The following is a 19,859-nucleotide window of genomic DNA, read 5'->3' as shown; positions in this document are numbered from 1 at the left end:
GGGAAGGAATTCCCCCACAGGGAATTGATACTCTCGATGAAAATTCTCTCATGACGTAAGTTATCTCAAATTATTTCTGCCTCAATGTTGATCAAGTTTGGAAACAACGGACAATCCTTTTCTGGTAGCTGCTTCGGGTGGGAGGGGACAAGTAGGAACTCAGGGTTTACTCTACAAAACCAGCCAGGGAGCAGGTTATGTTCACAGAGTCTGTTACCATGGTGACTGACCCAGAGTGTAATTTAGCCCTCATTCCATGGTTAAAATACTCAGAGTTTTCACATAACCCCCTCTCTGGAATACCCCCCTGAGTAGAGATATCCGGGATGTTGACTTGAAAGTTACCTTATTGCTACCAAACTAGCCTCAAAGCCACGCTGTCAGGGTGAATTAGTAAAAACATGCATAACGCAACAGATATTGGAGACGTTTTTAGTATATTTCACTGTATTTTACACCAGAATCATTAAAATTGGCTTTATGTTGAGAATGTAGTATTTTTTTTAAGAAAATATACACATTTCCATCGCATATACTCTGCGCCACAACAAAGGATAACTTTAAGCTTAAATTCTAAGGGTATTATGGCACTATTTTACTAAGTCGGCCTAATCGAGATGAGAGTGGGCTGCATGTGCCCCCTGAGCTAAAATGTGTTTGACACCCTTGATGTAAACAATGATTTTTACAATGTGAAACGCTGAACGTTACTTAACACAACTCCATTTTCTCATTCACTGAATGGTAATAGTAATACACAGTTTGACGGTGGGCATGAGTAAAGAATGATTTATTAACAAGGGACAAAAGAACTAATTAGGCAAATATTATTTTCTGTCACTCTGTTTCTATAAAAAAAAAAAAAATGTTCAACATAAATAGAAAATAAAAAATAAAAAACAATGATCGTAAGGAGCATTTGGAGGAACTTCTCTCCGAGAAAGTGACAGATGTTAACCATCATTCTAACCTGTTAATGCAGCTGATCATCAAGCAGAGTGATACAGGAAGGATACAAATAGCAACATAGAGAAGTACTTACTCATATTCACAAAATATACACATGATACCATTGTAGAGCATTCATTGTCTTCTATGTAAATTGTGGCCACAATTTCTAGGCAAATGACAGTGTTGAAAAAAACAAAAACAAATAACACTGACTAAAATAAAATGTAAAAAAAAATTTAAATATTTGTAATAATAATAATAACATGCCTGTGAAAGAGATCAAAATGACTAGGGGGCAGTTTTTGGCCACTGTCACCATAGCAATAGAGATTTGTATTTTATGGAGTTCACAACCTTCTACATTCAACAACCCTAACAAACACATAAATGGTCAGAGGTCATGCAAGTGTAGTTCTTTTGGTGGTGTGATGGAGCTGAGCAGCTCGGCTGCGGTCACAGGGCAGCTCAGTCGGGGCGTGGATGAAAGCAAGAAACAAAAAAAAAAAAAGAAGGAAAACTCACTCACTCACTGATTCATTCACTCACACAAACAAACACAAACCTACACTCATTGTTTATTTGACGATTCAATCTAAGTTTACTCTGAAGAAAAGCACTCCGTCACTGCAGGAGGTCAAAGGTCGTCTGTGCTCCGAGGCTTCGTTGGTGTTGAGCCAGCAGTTCTGTGGCGGTCCCGAGTTCATTGGCAGTTCCCACAATATATCCTGACAGGGCAATAAAGGTTGAAATGCCCCATCTTTTCTGCCTCTGCCTCAAGGACAGAGGGGAAGATGGGAATAAATGAAGTACAGGAAATTGAAAGATACAAAGACAGTTCATACAGGCTGACGCCACAACGGTTGTAGTCCTTTTGTGTGCATGTGAGATTAAAAACCCCAAAACAAAACAAAACAAAAAAACGATATACTTCCTCACATTTATAACATAACGCACAATACTTGGCCAGAATATTATTCTAGCTCAGTGTCAGCTAAACTTCACTTTGGTTACACTGCAAATGTTATGCAGATATTTTGTAGTAAGCAACCATCCTTGGCAGTGGACATAATTCATGAGTCCAAATTTAATCTTCTTCAGTTACATCTAGTTCATAATAGCTTTGCAACATCAAGATATGTCAGATATGTCATATTTTCCGAACACACGGATCTCAACCTTTCGGCGAACCCAGAGTCTATACATGTTGCATTTCATAGTTGCATTGCATATATTCACTTTGTTGCACTTTTGCATTACAGATTTATTGTTATTGAACTGAGCTCTACCGTGCTGGTGTAATCACATATAAAGCAAAACTCTCATACAAAACAAATAATCACAGACAGCATGTGACTTTCTTCCCTCAAAATATATCACAGAGCAGGAAAATCAGGTAACAATTTTTTTAGAAAGCTCTATAAATATACTCCTTGCTATCTTTGAAACTGAACAATTTCCATTTAATGAGAAGTTTGTGTTTGTGTTTTTTAAATCTTAAGTAGCAAACAAATAGATTTTTAAGACAACAATAATCTTTTCGGGGAGTGTTCTACTTTTTAACTTCAAAAGGAGCCAGAGTTAACAAGAGAAAGATAGTTCATGAGAACATCTTCCTGCATGATTGATGTCATGAGGAAATAAACACACAAGCGTATACTTAGACACCGCATGGCTTTAACATGTTCCCCTCACTACTTAATTGGAAATGGCGCATAATCGTATGCAAATCCTGTCAAGTGGATTATTAATGAATATGTTGTGGCATTTTGTATAATTGATGACGATAGGTTTCACTTTCTATTTTTTGCTGTTTTTAATGAAAAACCAGGAGCAACGGCTGTCATCTCCAGAAGCAGTTGGCAACCGCTGCGGGAATCTTTGAACTTCAATTGAAATGAGTACAATACACCAGAACAACGAGGGAGGAAATGTAAACAATGTTAGCATATAAAGACCTAAATCTTCTCAGTGGAGGAGCCATGTTTCTGAGCTTTGCTGTACGGCAGGGTATCAAGTGATGTTAATATGAAGAAATGGAATTAGTCTATTACTGTATAAAAATATTCCTTATTCTCAGAAATAAAGATGAGACTCATGCCACGTCACACATTTGGGACAATACTCTTGAGGTGTGTTGCATCTCATATAGTATTTTGCAGATCTAAGCTATTATTCTGCTGACCTTTGATAATCCGAGAAGCCCGACAGTTGTTCTTCCCCTTGTAGCTTTTGGACATACAGGAAGAATTTGTTCTCAAGATAGTTGATACAAAGTTACAAAGTGTAACCAAGTAGCATGTGTGCATGTTTATTCAAATGTGGAAGCGTGATGGTAATAGGTAACTCTCGCTTGATGGACTGATGACCTCTCTCTGTGGTGTCCCTGACTTTTTGCTCACTGGAATAAACTCCTGCCAGTTGGTTGGGTGGATGGATGCATGTTTTCTCTCACATGTGCATTGAACAAGAAATCCACAACCCAGTCGATATATCAGTGAAACACGCCATATAAACCCTTTGAAGATGTTGCGTTACATCCTCTATATCCCATCAGCAGAGGGAAATTAGGTCAATGAACCAAAAACAAATAAAAAATCTTGTGAGGAGAGTACAGTGTGGAAATAAGCTGAAAGTAAGAAAGTGTCTGCAAGTCAGTCCCAACAGATTCAGACAGGATGATACATACATTTCCTTGTGTTTTCTAAATATCAAGGATCTGAATGTGTCACTTCAGACACACATGCAAAGTCACTTTATTGTCTGGGAATGCATGCATGTTGCACTTACATAGAAAAATAAATACATACAACAAGATAGCTGTATTTCTGTCTCTGCAGCCCAGCTGGCTTTAGGTCTTCTTCTCATCCACTTTCGCAAGGGACACAAGCCTTGACATGTAACTTAAAAAACAAACAACAAAAAAAAAGAAAGAAAAAAAAAAACACCAGGGAAGCAAAATAAATAAATGAGAGTGGTAGAGAGATGCAGTACCTACTTGAAATTGTTCCAGCGCCTGGGGCCCACATGGCTTTGAGCTCCCTGGTCAAGTTGGCAATAGGAGTCGGTGTTTCTGCTCTCAAAAGACTCACTCTCCTTGTGACTACTTGAAAAGAAATACAATGCACTACGGTGGCATAAAAGAGTGCTTGGCAAATGTCTGTCATCCCTCACGTCATGAAATTATCATCTGAGAAAAAAAACAAAAAACGTTGCATGTGTGTTTATATACATGTGTGTGCGTGTGTGGGTGCGTGTGCGTGTGCGTGTGTGTGTGTGTGTGTGTGTGTGTGTGTGTACAGTTTCCAGGAAGACAAACTCTGGGCCTAGACAGTGTCCCTGTAAGACAAAAAAAAAAAAAAGACAATGAAAGAGACAATTTGTAAAAGACTCGGATTTAGAACACATTCTGTCATATTCAAATATACTAATATATGCATGCAGACACCTACACATGCACACCCACTCAGTTCCACATCCGTCCACATCTGCCTGCACACAAGAACAGATGCACGCTGGTATGATGTAACTGCTCGCCCCGGTTCGGTCTTGCTGTGAAGGCTGGCAACCATTCCAGGATGGATTTCAAATCTGAATCCATTCAGTCCCTCGCTGCCAATATTGTCTGCAAAGACCTCCGGAAACTCATCTGGGAACCTCAGCCAGGTAGTTCACACCTCCACCTCCTCTGCTTGATGTGTTAAAGCAGGAGACACTTTTGACAGCACTGAGAGGTTTTTTTTTCTTTCTTTTTTTTTCTAGCCAGAGAACTTTTATACCTGGTGGCAAAAGAATATTAGTTTTCTGTGAGATTTGTTATGTTGGCTGAAAGATGTGGAGATATACTGTGGTCATGTATACACGTGCATTAAATGCATTCAATTTCAATTACATTTTGGAAATCAAGAACTTTTATTTAGAAGATGCATGTATGTGTTGTGCAGATTGTGTAGCATGAACAATAATATGACTTCATATGTGTAGAAACATATACCCCCTTAAGCTGCACTTCAGTGAGAACTAATAACAGTTTTATCAAATAGCTGTTTGGCATGTAATAACAACTATTTCACTCCTATCCTGTCACAGCTGACAAGATATCAATATGCATAATTCTCTTAACGATATCTCCTACCAGTTATGATATCTAGAGGATCCAGAAGTACCACTAAAGAAAGGACTAGGATTCCGTGTTCATATTAAAGTAATTACAGCGGACCTACACATTGTGACCAATCACAGGAAAAAGGGCACACGTTTCTCAGTACCATCAAAAACACAGTAATATTGAATGATTTGCAAATGTTGAAAGTTTAAGTTATCCTGGGAGAAGGGGGAGAAGGCCATTGTACATGTTGTCACAAGACTATAGTCATAAAATGGAGATAAATGCTATAGCGTAGTAAAAGGGTTGAAGTGCAGGCAAAAGATCATCAAAAAATGACAATCAACATTGTATAGCCTCTGGTCACGCTGTGGTGTTGGCACTGCCCCGTCGGCTCAGGCCGGGGAATCTTTCTGTGTGGAGTTTACCTGATGAGCCTGTGCATGCTCGATTTTCTGTGGGAAAACTGATTCTCACCTACAGACCCCAAAACATGCGTTTCAGGTTAAATGGTGACTCTTCACTGTTCCAAGGTGTGAATGTGAGTAAGTATTTTCCCTACGTGCTCACAGGATGCCATTTCTTCATCAATTATTTGCTATAAATTAGATGAAGCGGTATCGACCATATCTGGATTTTTATAGATTATATCTATCTATTCCTGTATTTTGAGAGATAAACATCCCTGTGCTGTTGGAAAAGCATGATTTCGACACGAATAAGCAATAAATACATAAATAATAAATATTATTGTTTTTATGAATAATTTTATTTCAAAACACATGAAGAAACAAGTGTTGTCAATGTATTATACTGAATTATTTGACTGTGTCACATAATGGGTCCCATGTACTAAATCAGGGGTGTCAAACATATTTTAGTTCAGCGGCCACAAACAGCCACAGACCTTTTATCTTGAGTTAAATTTTAACTTTTAAGTTATGAATTTCGTGATGAAATTTTTTTATTTTTTTTTTCTTCACAAAACTAAATAATTATGACCGAAAATAATGGCAATCTCACCATTTCTTTTTTTTTTTTTGCTTGTGGGGGCTCAATGCTCCCCCTGATCAGTCCATGGTGAATGCAAGCAAAGGAACATCAAAGCGATCCCCTTCCCAGCAGATCGTTGGGATAGTGCACATGAAAACCTCATCTGAATACTCTTTGCAGGTGGTGTCACGCAAGGTGTTCATGAGCATACAGTTCAACATGTTCTGACCAATCGAAAATGTATGTTTTTAAGAAGAAGAAAAAAGAAATAACCCATAATTGTATTCAATGTGAATTAAAATGAGCCATTTGTCCTGCTCTGGGCGCCACTAACAGGTCACATAACCCACATATTGGCCTGTATTGACTCATATAGAGGGCAAACAAGTGTTACCCTCTTGGTAATAGTACTATTTTACTTTAAACAAGGTTGCACTGCTGCATTGAGTTTATTCCTTGGAATAATCAGACAATTAATATGCAACCATAGAGTTGCTAATGATAAGACACTAGTGCAGTGTTACTGCTTATTCTTCTTGTGGCTGGGTGACTGATGCTGAGCAGAGGAGGAAGAGGAAGAGGGATACCCCTTGTTTTAACCACCTTAGTCTCCAAGAGGAGGCAGAGTGCATGCGGTGTGTCATGGTGAAGAGAAGTGGAGGGCAGGGGGATATTGAGACAAACAGTTGCTCGCTGAGAGAGGGAGAGAGTGTTTTTGAAAGAGTGGCACTGATAAAAACCAAGAAGTCAAAAAAGCACTTCCGTTCAAGGGATGTTAGGCGAGGGAGACAGAGCTAGAATCTTAGAGGAGCAAATCAGGGACAGGGAGCAATTTACAGAATTTTTGGTCATATTTCTCCCCATGGTGGCACATACAGACTTCCATCTACACTCACACAGATGTGTGTGACATACATTCATGTAGGCACTCACAAACTAGGGGACAAAGGCTGATTTAACAATTCCCACAAGGCCCAGGAGAGAAATATGATAGATAGTGGATCATTGTTTATATCTGTCTTCTTCGCTCCCTGTCTGAGTGGCCAGTAATTGAATGATCATTACACAAAAGTTATGGCTACGGCCCCGCAGTCAAAAATAGGAATTGAGTTGGAAACAGCATTTAGTGGTTTTGATTTATGAGCAACAATAGGGAAGTTGTTTTTCAAGCCTGGCACTCTGATGGCCAATAAAGAGGAGCAAGGCTTATCGCCTGCTGTACCCGCTCTGACACACATACACCAGTCAGCCAGCCAGCCAGCTAGCCAGCAACCAGTCAGCCAACCAGCTGAGGCCCTTCATGGAAGGAAGTGTTTTCAGCAAATTTGTTTCCTTCATGTCTCACCCTGAATAGAGCTATTCATTAAAATAGCCTGCAGTTGGTAGGCACTGCTGCCATGGCACATTTATACACTTGTACGGCTGTATCCTCTCAGAAGTACACACACACACACACACACGCGCACACACACACCTGCACGTACGTTCTCACAAACAGAAAATCTTTTTCTTCTGGTCTAGCTCATCTTTGCAGGAGGGCCCTCTATTATAAAAGGGAAAATACAAAGAGAAAAAAGACGAGTATTTTCCACGCACTGCTATCGGCTTTCAGTTTGGGCCACTGGAGCTGTATATTTATTTCTCGGGAGTGAAATGAACCAACAACTTTCATTTTAATGGATGCTAAATTTGGATAAAGGTAAAAGTAATCAGAATCAAAGGGCCACTTTATATATATGAAGGTTATTATGCCACTATTCTAACCACTCAAGGTGAAATTGTTCTGTATGTGGCCCCTGAAATTAAATGTGTTTGACACTCTTGGCTGTATTTGTTGCAATATATTTCTCCAAAGCTTACCAGTTTCATATCAAGTTACTTAACTTTAGAAACCATATCAATAACATGAATCGGTCCACTTTAATATTAATACATTTATATAGTGCTTTTCTTGACACTCAAAGATGCTTTACATTGCATTATTCATTCACACCACAGTGGATGGTGGTAAACTACGCATGTAGCCACTGCTGCCCTGGGGCAGACTGACGGAGGGACGCGAGGCTCACAATCTGTGCCATCGGCCCCTTCCAACCACAGCAGGTTGGGGTTCAGTGTCTTGCCCAAGAACACTGTATGCAGGCAGGCAGAGATGGTAATTGAACCTGCAACCTTCCAATTGGGAGACGACCACTCTACCAACCCAGCCATGCCGCCCTTTCACACCTGCACCATCTACAGCTGATACCCACCTTTAGATCTCCACCATTCTGGCTTAAAGTCTTGTCCCCTCCCAGCTTGTTTACCGCAACTACTTTCAGATCTTCCCGAGAAAATCCTCCATATCACCACCAGGACCTCATTCACCTGACATATTCCTCCCATCGTACGAAGCTCCCCATCACCTACTGTGTCCAACACGAGACTTCTTCTCAACTGAAAGGCCCTCCGTACTTCTCTGACTTCCTTTCCATCGACATACCTGCCCACACCCTCAAATCTTCCTTTTCTATTCACCTTGCCTTCTCGTCTGTTCGTTTTCACACAATAAACTCTGGAGGTCACTACCCCTGATGTCCACAACATAGATTCACCCCCTCACTTCAAAACAAAACTAAAATATCATGTGTTGTTCTGTCCGCTCCTTCTTCTCCCTTTTTTGTTCTTTTATTGCATGGTGGTCTGAAAGGTGCCCATAAACACAACAACAACAACAATAATAATAATAATAATAATAATAATAATAATAATAATAATAATAATAATAATAATAATAATAAAAATAACCATAATCGTCATCATCATGATAATAATGATGATGATGATGATGATGATGATGATGATGATGATGATGATGATGATAGTAAGATGCTATTTGTTCTAATTGCCTGCCACTGTAGAGAAATGGCATGACTCATTGGCGAAATGAAAGGAAAAAAATCCTACTTCTGCATATAGTTTCTGTCATGTTGTGCTATCCAAGCTGCACTCATGGAATACGAACCACGTAATATCTACTCTTCGAAAGGCAACTAGACTTGTTTGAAGTTTTAAAGGTTTTCATCTGTTCAGAAGTGAAAAAGCCGCTTAGATGAGATGGATGATACCATCAGGTAATGAAAATGCACACAACATCAGCAACATTCATTGTCAGCCTTATCAATTTCCTGTTTCCTGTTTCTATTGTTATCCTTTCTGTCTGACATACTGTGAAGATGTGGCCAGGCAGAGAACTTTTCTTAATTTTTTTCTAGTTACCAGGACAACGAGTCCCCCTCTCCATCTGATGTCTGATTGGCTGTCTCAAAAAGAGTGTTAGTGATGGCAGCTATGCCTTCATGAAAACTTCAGAGATTTCCAACCAGAAACACTATGAAAGCCCACACACAAAATTCATAGAGCGTTCATAAAAAAGGATACCCGATGCACTAACCATGGACACAGGCACGCACGCACGCACACACGCACACACGCACACACGCACACACGAAAGCTCTTTCCTGATTCCCAACAATTGCAAAATGATTCAGATGTTCAGAGTGAAACTCATGAAATAAATAACTTAATGTGATTTGGTTACAAGTGCTGAATGTGCTGAACTTGGATGTTGAAACAGGACACACTCAGTACTGAGAAAGACCGTGAACCTTTTTGGGAACAAGTGATATACTGAGGTAAAATGAACCCAACTGTAAATTCTGCAACACCGCCTGCAGCTCTTGTGTTTGATGACAGTTGTAGTCGATATTAAGACATCTTGACTCATACATTTAGCATGATGTAACCACAATCGATGGGAGTGACAACCTCTGGTTAGGCTTGTTCTTTACACTACCTGCCTCTAATACTACTGGGATTTGCACTTATCGGCCCTGTAACACTAGGTGTTGTTTCACCTGCTTTTTTTCCTTTTATCAGCCCCCCACTCACTTCACATCCTCAGTCACACTTGTAAGTGCTGTATGTAAAAAAAAGAAAAGAAAGAAGAAACATGTGTTTGGTATAAACAATCACATCACCTATAGACATAAACGTGCATACCTACATAATTTCAAATCACTGTGTTTTCTATAGCTAAAACACCACCAGTCTGCTTCCTCACTAGCAGTTTGTCAAGATCTGCCTTCAAGCTTAAAGTCCCTATCAATTATTAGAAACAGTTAAGAGAGTGTCACTAAGAGGGTTAGTCACACAGAGCTATTCTGATGCCTGCCAACACTGTCATGTCATCTGAGTTGTCTCGGCTCATGCCTTGAGGGCTTTTCCCTTTTTAGAGAAAGAGCAAGGCTTGGAATGAAAGGAGCTGAATCCTCACAGTTAAAAAGCCCGGGAGTCAGGAGTGGTGATGCACATCGATAGTGTGCACATAAATGTACGAGCGGGCCGGGCATACACATCTGTTTATGCATATGGCTGGGACAAGTCAAACACACAAACGTGCAAGTACACAGTGTAGGTTTAGCTGTAAATCCCCCAGGGCTCTGTTAGAATGTCATACCCATGATCTATTGAGGTGATGTAGAGGAGAAACTCCATCAAAACCCTGTAAAATTATTCAATCTGTTCTACAACGCTTTTTATCAAACCTGAATCCAGATTAGAACTTCTAATCTGTATTTAGAATTTTTTTTTTCTCTTTTTTATTACTAAAATTGCTGAATTAGCATGGAACAAAGAATTTGATGATTTTGTAGAGCAGGGATGTCAAACACATTTTAGTACAGGCGCTACATACATCGGCTGGACTAATAAAATAGTAACAAAACCTTTTTTTTTTCTCCTCAAAAACCAAATAATCACTACATAAAATCACTATAATCTCAACATAAAGCCATTGACTGACTGATGCTTTCTGGTATACGATACAGTGTAATGTCAAAAAGCCATCTCCTATATTTAATACTGCATGGATCATCGACTACCTCAGCAACAGACCGCAGTATGTGAGGCTTCACGGCTGCGGCGCAGTTGTGGTAGTTTGCAGTACAGGCGTTCCTCAGGGCACTGTGCTTTCTCCGTTCCTCTTCTCCCTCTACACTTTTGACTTCCGCCACAAAATGGACAGCTGCCACCTCCAGAAGTTCTTTGATGATTCAGCCATTGTTGGCCGTGTATCAAGGGGGAACGATCGGGAGTATAAGGCGGTCATCGCCAACTTCGTGGACTGGTGTGGTCAGAACCATTTCCAGATCATGGCTAGTAAGACAAAGGAAATGGTGACAGACTTCCATAGTAAGGTGCCGATACACACTCCAGTGAACATCCACAGTTTGGACGTAGAGACAGTGGACTCCTACAAATACATGGGTGTTCACCTCAACAATAATCTCACCTGGGCTACCATCATAGACACCCTGTACTAGAAGGTCCAAAGCCGACTCTCCCTGCTGAGGAGGCTGAGGTCCTTCAGAGTCTGCAGGACCTTGTTAAAGACATTTTATGACACTGTGGGAGCATCAGCTATTCTTGATGCAGTAGTCTGCTGGTACTTCTCTGCTACAGTCAAGGACAGGAGCAGACTGAACAGACTGGTTAGGAGGGCTGGTTCTGTCCTAGAGACCCTGCTACAGACCACTGATGAGGTGGGTGAGCAGAAGATTCTGGCAAAGCCGGATTCCATCATGGACAACACCTCTCATTCCCTCCATGACACAGTGGTAGCTCCTTCAGTAGCAGACTGCTGCAGCAACCATCCAGGTCATTCATGCCTGCTGCTGCGAGTCAGTTTATTACTCAGGAACTGAGTAATAAACTGTTTAAATGGTACTTACACTGCAAATATTGTATTTTTCCCTATACCCCACCCCCGTATTTCCATGTGTATAGATGTATATATATTTATATAATTATCTATTTATATATACATAGTCTATTCTCCTGTGTGCAACTATCTTGTCTGTCTCTAAGTATTTGTGTAACGTTGAGCTGCTGTGATGACTGAATTTCGCCGTGTGGCATTAATAAAGTCAATGTTTTCTGTTTTTGATGATATCATGTCATGGGCCGGATTGGATCCTTATGGGTGCCAGTTTTGGCCCCAAGCCTTATGTTTGTCAACATACGGCACGCACGCACGCATGCACACACACATGCCCAGCCGTGCTTGCATTGCTCCAAAGGACTTTAAACTCACTTCAATTTAGTCATAATTAAAATTACCACCATATCCATAACTATAAGTCATACTTATCAAACCCTAATATAATCCTGAAATGATTTATATGACTAGGATTTAATTGTTGTCTCCATTTTGCGGGTTATTCCAATATTATTAAGTGTTTTGACTAATTAACTTACTCACAGTTAGGTAAAACACTCCTAAAGACAAGGCCATACACGTTCAATTTCACATAAAAGTCCATATCCTCCTTTTCAGTGTTGGGGGAAAAGAAAAAAAATCTAGATGGAAATGCTGCAGGAGTCCCAACAAATAATGAGATATCAGGCGTGCTGTATTCTGCTCTTTCAATATGTGTTCTGAAAAAGCTCCTATTGTCTCTTTCAGGTGGATTTTGTTGCACTTAGAGTTACTCTTAGGAGTAATAAAGAAAACACTAACTTAAAAGACAACACAAGACTATTTCAGCAGTAAGGTCTTTGTTATGTAGTCACATTATGTTACTGTGTGTGTGTGTGTGTGTGTGTGTGTGTGTGTGTGTGTGTGTGTGTGTGTGTGTGTGTGTGTGTGTGTGTGTGTGTGTGTGTGTGTGTGTGTGTGTGTGTGTGTGTGTGTGTGTGTGTGTGTACATAAGTAGGAGAGCCCTACCCACATGCACACACTCTGATACAGAAAGCAGAGGAGAGGAGACAAAAGCGAGGCAAAAATCACCACTCAGGACCAAGTTTGGAGTGCTATCCCTCTTGCATGATCTTGAATATGCTGATGACGGCTTTTAGTTGAAACTTTTGCATTTCTGCCCACAAAGAACAGAAGACTATTCATCACTGAGAGTCAGTATTGTGTTTGTTATGAATATTGCCAGACGACTCAATCTTCAACATTGAAAGCTGCGCATGCTCTGCATCACTTGATGTAATCATCAGCTCAAGATTCATTCAGCAATAAACATAACACAATGTTCCTCCTGATTGGCCGCTAATTTAATCCATCCTATATATTGTTCATCTTTCATGCTAACTAACCTGCAATTATCATATTGTCTTTAGTGAAGACAACAAACAGTCCCACCGTCACTGATCAGTGTGCTACAAAACAAATGCTGGAGTTATCTGTGAGAGCCATGCCATCTGCTCACCTGGACATCTCCATGGTGTCCTTCGTGAGATAGACAATCCAGTAGACCAGATTGAAGGCGCCAAATGAAAGGGGGAAGAGGATGCGTGAGTACTTGTCGATGATGCTGGTGCCAGTAAGGACATTGTTGGCTGGTACAGCTGAACCCTGCTGCAGGAACGCTTGGGCATTGACTGGTGGGTTGGGGAATGTTTTGGCAGGCCGATCAAACAGCGGGGCAGAGTTCATCCTCTTCTTCAGCACGCTGCTGGCATCCATCTATGAGAGGCAATGAGGAAAAACATGAAGGCTGTAAGAGGAAATCTGCATTACAGCAAAGTTTGGACAGTGTCGTATGGAGTTATTAATAATAAAGGTGTTGCTGTTCCATTGTTCCCAGACAGTCATAAAATCTTGTGTTCTGAGGCTTATAATGCTGCAGAAGAAACTGAGTTTGCTTATATAAGGGAAACATACAATAGCACTTCTTAATAATACCCGTGCCTTTCACAAAATCAAGTAAAACATAGGGCAGGAGATCAACCACACTCAGGTTAATGCCACGTCTACTTGTGTGTGTGTGCGTGCGTGCATGCGATCGCGCCTGAAGGATTACATCTAGAATACCAATGAGCACCACAGTAATTACGCTCAACAAAGGAAATCAATGCTGTTTTGTTTTTGATTGAATGTGATTTCAATCAACCCATTCCATCAAGATTGATGTAGTTGTGGGAAGCAAACAAAACATATTAAACAAAAGCGCCCCAGCATATTGACACATGGTTATCGTATGCCTCATCAGCTTTCAGCAAACTAGTGTGATCTCAACACATGCTCCCTGCTCCAATGCTTGTAAATCAGATACAGTACACGTACAGAGAGGAAAGGAGAGTACGTCTGGGAAATGGGTCAAGGAACACCGTGCTGCCTGAATGTAAATCCAATGGGACAGTAAAACCCAGAGAGATTGCAATTCTCAATTCAGCGGCAAAAAGTAAACACAGTTGATCAGAATATTAATAGTGTCTGTATTTTGAAGTTACTGAAGAAGCGCAAAGCAACACAATCATAACGCAATGGTCATGTTAACCTAAAATAACATGAATGTAATTTAATGTTCCTTTTCAACATTGTTGCGTAACAGACCGGTGGCTAATGTTGTCACTTCACTGTAAAAAGGGTTCTTGTTTGCCAACTGTGTGTTTGTGTTCTCCCCATGCCCCTATGAGTGGGTTTTCTCTGCACAGTCACGCTTCCTCCTACAATCCAAACATGCTTGTTACAATAACTGGTTACTCTAAAATTGATGTAGTCGGCACATGTTGATTATTTTGGGACGCAGTATGTTAGCGCTGCCATGAACTGATGGCTATTTTACTTAAGGTAAACTGCATAGATTGTCATGCAAATATGAAAATTTAGCATGGAATATTCTGACACATGGTGGAAACCAGCAAAATAAACGTATCACCCTCAGCATACCCACAAAGACAAAAAAGAATTATGTCCACTTGACAGGTTCTTATCAAAAATGACTATTTTCAAGCACTTCATCGAAAATGTCACTGACCCATTTGTATTGAAAAAAATTCCAAGTTTACAAGCTTCAATTTAAGCTCAAGATGAGCTTCCTATCTGGAAAATTACCCTTGCTGTGGCCAACCTTCTTCACTGTACCTCAAATCAGAGAAAACTGAATTCTCAATCACTACCCTTCCACGCTAGGGTTGTATAGACTGTAGGTGTTTGCCACTTTAAGACTTTATCTACTAAAGCTTTGCACATATGCCAATGAAGCTGATCTACTGATACACTGAAGATCAAGTCTAATAGACACGCAATGTAACTTACACTACAAATTTGATTCGCGATGTCATTTGATTCGGTCCGACAAATTTGGTGCGAATGCACTCAGTCTTTAGCAGAGATGCTACTTTTAATGTAAGCTGGCAAACTGACTTTGTGACTGATCATCTCCCGATTTTTGTATTGTAATGATCTGATGTTTTTGAACTTATTTTAAACTGTGGTCATGGTGTTGTTGCTGAGAAAATGAAAGGGAAATCTGTTTGTGTTAGCATATAATTTAGAATGCTCCAGACAGCATTTTTGTAAATCAGGTTCTTAATCTGGATAAATTGGCTAAACGTGTTTAAAAGGATGCCTTGTTTCTTATGAGGCTCTGTCTTTGCTCGTGTTGTCATATCAGTTTTTTTTTTATTGTATTATAAATACAAACTGAAGAATCAGAAGTCATGCTGATCACAAAACAAAAACATATATATCTGAAGCCTGCTACCATTTTAAATGAGAATATCCATCATAGTGCTGTGCCAATGTTCCCCACCACAGAGCCCGGCCTCTGACTGTCAGGATTATTCCATTCAATGTGCGGATACTTTTTTTTTTTTCTTTTTGCCAGACAGTCTTGGAACAAAACCTGAACTTGTGAGATTTAGGACGGATTTGTAAGGCTACAGGATTACACATTCCTCTACAGGTTGATCATTTACGACACTGTTACAACCGTCTGGCTTAGGGGAACCCTTCCAAACATCCATGGTAGCTTACCTCAAAATATTACTAGATTAGACCTTGAGCTCTAAAGTTTCACAAAGCCTTATGCATAATGCACATAATAAAGTGTAGAATATGTCGTTGCTTGATGTGCATTAACATTGACGTTTTGTCTACTAAACTGAAGCGTATGGAAAGTTTAAAGTTTGGACCTCTTCGTGTATATATTATTTTGGCTTTTCAAATATTGTGTGTTGTGTCTCCGCGTACTATAACAGTATAAAGGACACTAACATTATAAATGAGAACAATAAGGAAAGAGAAAGAAAGAAAGGAGGGTGATGCAATATATACTTCTATTCTTTTCAGGCATCATTATTGTGTGGCATTTATTGGATGGCCAAATTGCTTTTGTCAGCCTTTCACTGTTTATACGGATTATGTTAAACATATAATCGATGTTGGGAAAGGAGAATAAAAGGAGAGAGGTGCAAAAAGAAATAAAACAAACAAACAAACAAAAAAAAGATTTGTGAAACCTTATAGAAACAAGACACCAGTGAAAGGTTTGGGAAGTGATCTACAGTAACAAGTCATCTCAGCAGTGCGTTCACTCATCATTGTATAACAATGAATACACCGGTCGGTGAGTGAGGTATCGCATGCTTCACAGCACCAGGCATAGCTTGAAATGTCAGCCACCTATCACTATAATGATCCATTTTGCATAAGGTCCTGCAGTGAGAACATGCTGCATCTTTATGTCTGTATTTGTGTCTACGTATCTGCAGCTGATCTGAACGACATGCTACTTTTGATGATGAGAGCAGGCTTGTTTTGCTTCTTCCTAGTGAAGTCCCGGAGGGATCAGCCCCTCTTCCCTTTATCCAGTGTTCCAGATTTCAACAGACCCACTTTGATGCAGGGAGGATGGGCACTGACTAATGATGGATGATTTGGTCATGTTTGGGGTGTGGGCATCCATGCAAAGGGGTGGGTGGGACACACGGTCATGACTGCATTTCATATCGCATGTGTAGGTGTGTGTATAAAATAAGGTTATGCTAACTGTGTGCTACCAATATGGTACAGCATTAAGTACTTAGAGGTTCATTTCTGTGGGTGGTGAGTAGGTGTGTGCTTATGGATGGATATTACAAGGTGCAAGAGATGGATAGGTGTATGTAAATGAACCTTCTCAATGAGCATATTTACAGCTATGCAAAATGTATCCTGACTATATCAACTATGACACTGACAACAAGTCAGCCAAAGCGATGCAGTCATATCAAAAAATAATAAAGCTGACGAGTAAAGATAGATCATCCACCGCAAATACAAGGTAATTTTACAGACCATTATATTATTGTACTGCTTTTAGTTCTTCAGACTGGGAACATTATCATGTTTAGGTTTCAGGTTTGCAAGTGTAAAAAGGGAGGAATTTGTAAATTACATGCAAGCACATGTGGAAGCTGATCTAATGGGCCGCAGTGATGATTCTGTCTGACAGACAAGCAAAGAAACATGCAGTTGATTTACTGGGATCCTAAATAAGGCATGCAAAATTGCATTCCCACGCACATAGATTGCTTGCGGTTTGCATGCATTTTGTGGGTGATCAACCAAAAATAATACCAGGAGTGACATCACATGCAAACAAAAAGTATTGAACTGGAGGTTTTGCATGCATTATCACTTGTTTGCCATGGGATGATTGGATGTAGCGCTGAGCCCCCACCCGCACAAAATGAAATGTGATACCTTGGATTTTGATGTATGGGTTGGCAAAAGAAGCTGCCAAAAAATGCAAAAGCATGCTGCAAATATATCTACAATGTGACCTGTCACAAAGTCAAAGATTTAGGAAATACAAAAGTAACTGCAGAGATTCAGAAAATATCAGATGACTTAAGCATGGGTACAAACACAAAAAAAAACAATCTACATATGAAAGTCATGGGCAGCCAGCGGGGGAAATGCCTTTCGTAACAATATCAGCAGCAATCTTTTCAAACGCATTAAACAACACAATAGCAAAAACAATCATGGACAACCCACATGCTTTCAAACGTTGTAAATCACATTGCCTGTTGTAAATGAATCTAGTTGTACATATTTCTCCCTGTATTTAGTGCAATCTGATATACACATGAGATATCCTGTATGCACGAACACAAATGCACTTAGTTGATTGTGCCTATCATTTATCAGTGCGTCCCCATAGTACATCAATTTCCACATGTTTGTGCCCATTTTCCAAGCACGGACTCATGAGCAGAGTCATCGGGCATCAATGTGATCCCAGCTGACTATGATTGAAAGGCACACACATTTTATTCACACTTAAGGGGCAATTTAGAGTCACAATTAACCTGACATGCATGTTTTTGGACTGCGGGAGGAAAACGGGCTATGCAGAGTAAGCAAACACACATTGGGCGAATGTGCAAACTCCACACAGACAAACCTGGCTGGTATAAATGCAGAAAACTCACAGATGCACATGTAGACACTAAAATTCTGCACATAAAGGTCTACAAGCTTACTGATAGGTGTGAATGTGATGTGGACTCTTCTGTAATTCAATATATGCCAAAGCATTTCAGTGAAGGCAAACATTGCTGGACACACTTATTCTCAAGGTAAAAGAAACAAGTATATTTCAAGGTCTGCTCCACTTTCTTGAAAGTGTGTTATTATGGTTTACGGTTTGCATGTGCTTTGATTAAGTCACACCATGGAAATAATCTGAATATGGCATGAAAAACAGAAAATATTCATTCTTTTCAGAGTCCACAACTAAAAGTCATGGGAAGCCTTCAGGCTCACACTTGGCCATAATGATGGAACTAAATCCAATGACTTATTGATGTCCCCACAGAGTGAATAATGCAAGATACAAAACAAAATGTTAATTTTGTTTGCTGGACTTAGAATACAATGACCTTATTTCAAGTTTTTTCCTTACAATCTTAAAATGATAATTTTCCTGAAATCTCCCCTGAATTGATATGGTTTCATTTCGAACAAGCATGACTGATTCTGTGCCTGCATGCACCTACAGATCCCATCCTCTTTTTGCCCTTTGATCTTTTCCTTCTTTTATTCAGAATTCAAATCAGATTTTTTTTCTCTAACTCTACCTCGTACTGCACCACCTACTCAAACACACATACACACTTTATAGTGTATTCCCTCTTTATTAACTCACAAACAGACCTAGTGTCCTGTTATGTTTACAGTTGTGTATTAGATGTATCAAATGAAACATTTACTAATGCTGTTATGTGGTTTTCATTGCTGTTTGGTATTATTGTTACAGTCATAACAGGCCGTAGTCTTTTAAATCGTGACTGGTGGATGGTTATTTCTATTCCCAGTGATACACCATTGTTTTTTTCAGCTTTTTTTCCTGTTCTCTGTGTAATGAAGAGTCCTCCCTCCTACATATTTGGTGAAAGCAGTCATTTTCCATGATGCATCCCTCCCACTACCTCTTTTTGTCAGTGTAACTCTCTCTCTCAGACATGCACGCGTACTCGCACTCGCACACGCATGCGCGTGCGCACACACACACACACACACACACACACACACACACACACACACACACACACACACACACACACACACACACACACACACACACACACACACACACACAAACACAAACACAAAAACAAACTACACTTGCCCCTCACAACCACCTCTCCATCTTGTGCCTTCAAAATGGACCAGCCAACTGTCTCACCCCCCACCACTCTGCTTCATTGTGGTGGCTGCCCTCCTTCTTGTGAGCCTGCAGTGATCTGCTGGATATTCCCTTAATCTATGGCTCTTACATAATCTGCTGCAACATCGTTCACAGAGCCACTGGCTGTCTCCTCGTGTCACTCTCAGTGGTTATCACATAGTTACAAGGACAAATCGAGTACTGGGAAAGAGGGATGGATGGATGATCTACTGTAGATAGATGGACGTATAAGACATTGTGTGATATGTGAATTGTGGAATTGTGTGGCTATAAGGGGCAAGGTTTGCCGCAGATTACGTGTC

At 40.1% G+C, this 19,859-nt stretch overlaps 1 protein-coding gene across 1 annotated transcript in view; it reads right to left on the bottom strand.

Moving 5' to 3' along the window:
* Positions 1 to 2,766: 2,766 nt before the first annotated feature.
* Positions 2,767 to 19,859, bottom strand: part of gabra6b (gamma-aminobutyric acid type A receptor subunit alpha6b) — a 31,015-nt gene continuing 13,922 nt past the window's right edge. Inside the window, exons 9-10 of the mRNA XM_080483940.1 lie at positions 13,303 to 13,559; positions 2,767 to 4,287 (exon numbers count right to left, since the gene is read on the bottom strand). Of these exons, the coding sequence (XP_080340066.1) occupies positions 4,275 to 4,287; positions 13,303 to 13,559 (270 nt within the window). The 3' untranslated portion in view covers positions 2,767 to 4,274. The remainder of the gene's footprint in view (positions 4,288 to 13,302; positions 13,560 to 19,859) is intronic.

The sequence above is a fragment of the Lipophrys pholis genome, assembly GCF_963383615.2.
Source record: "Lipophrys pholis genome assembly, chromosome: 16".
NCBI lineage: Eukaryota > Metazoa > Chordata > Actinopteri > Blenniiformes > Blenniidae > Lipophrys > Lipophrys pholis.
This window is presented reverse-complemented; position numbering and strand designations above follow the sequence as displayed.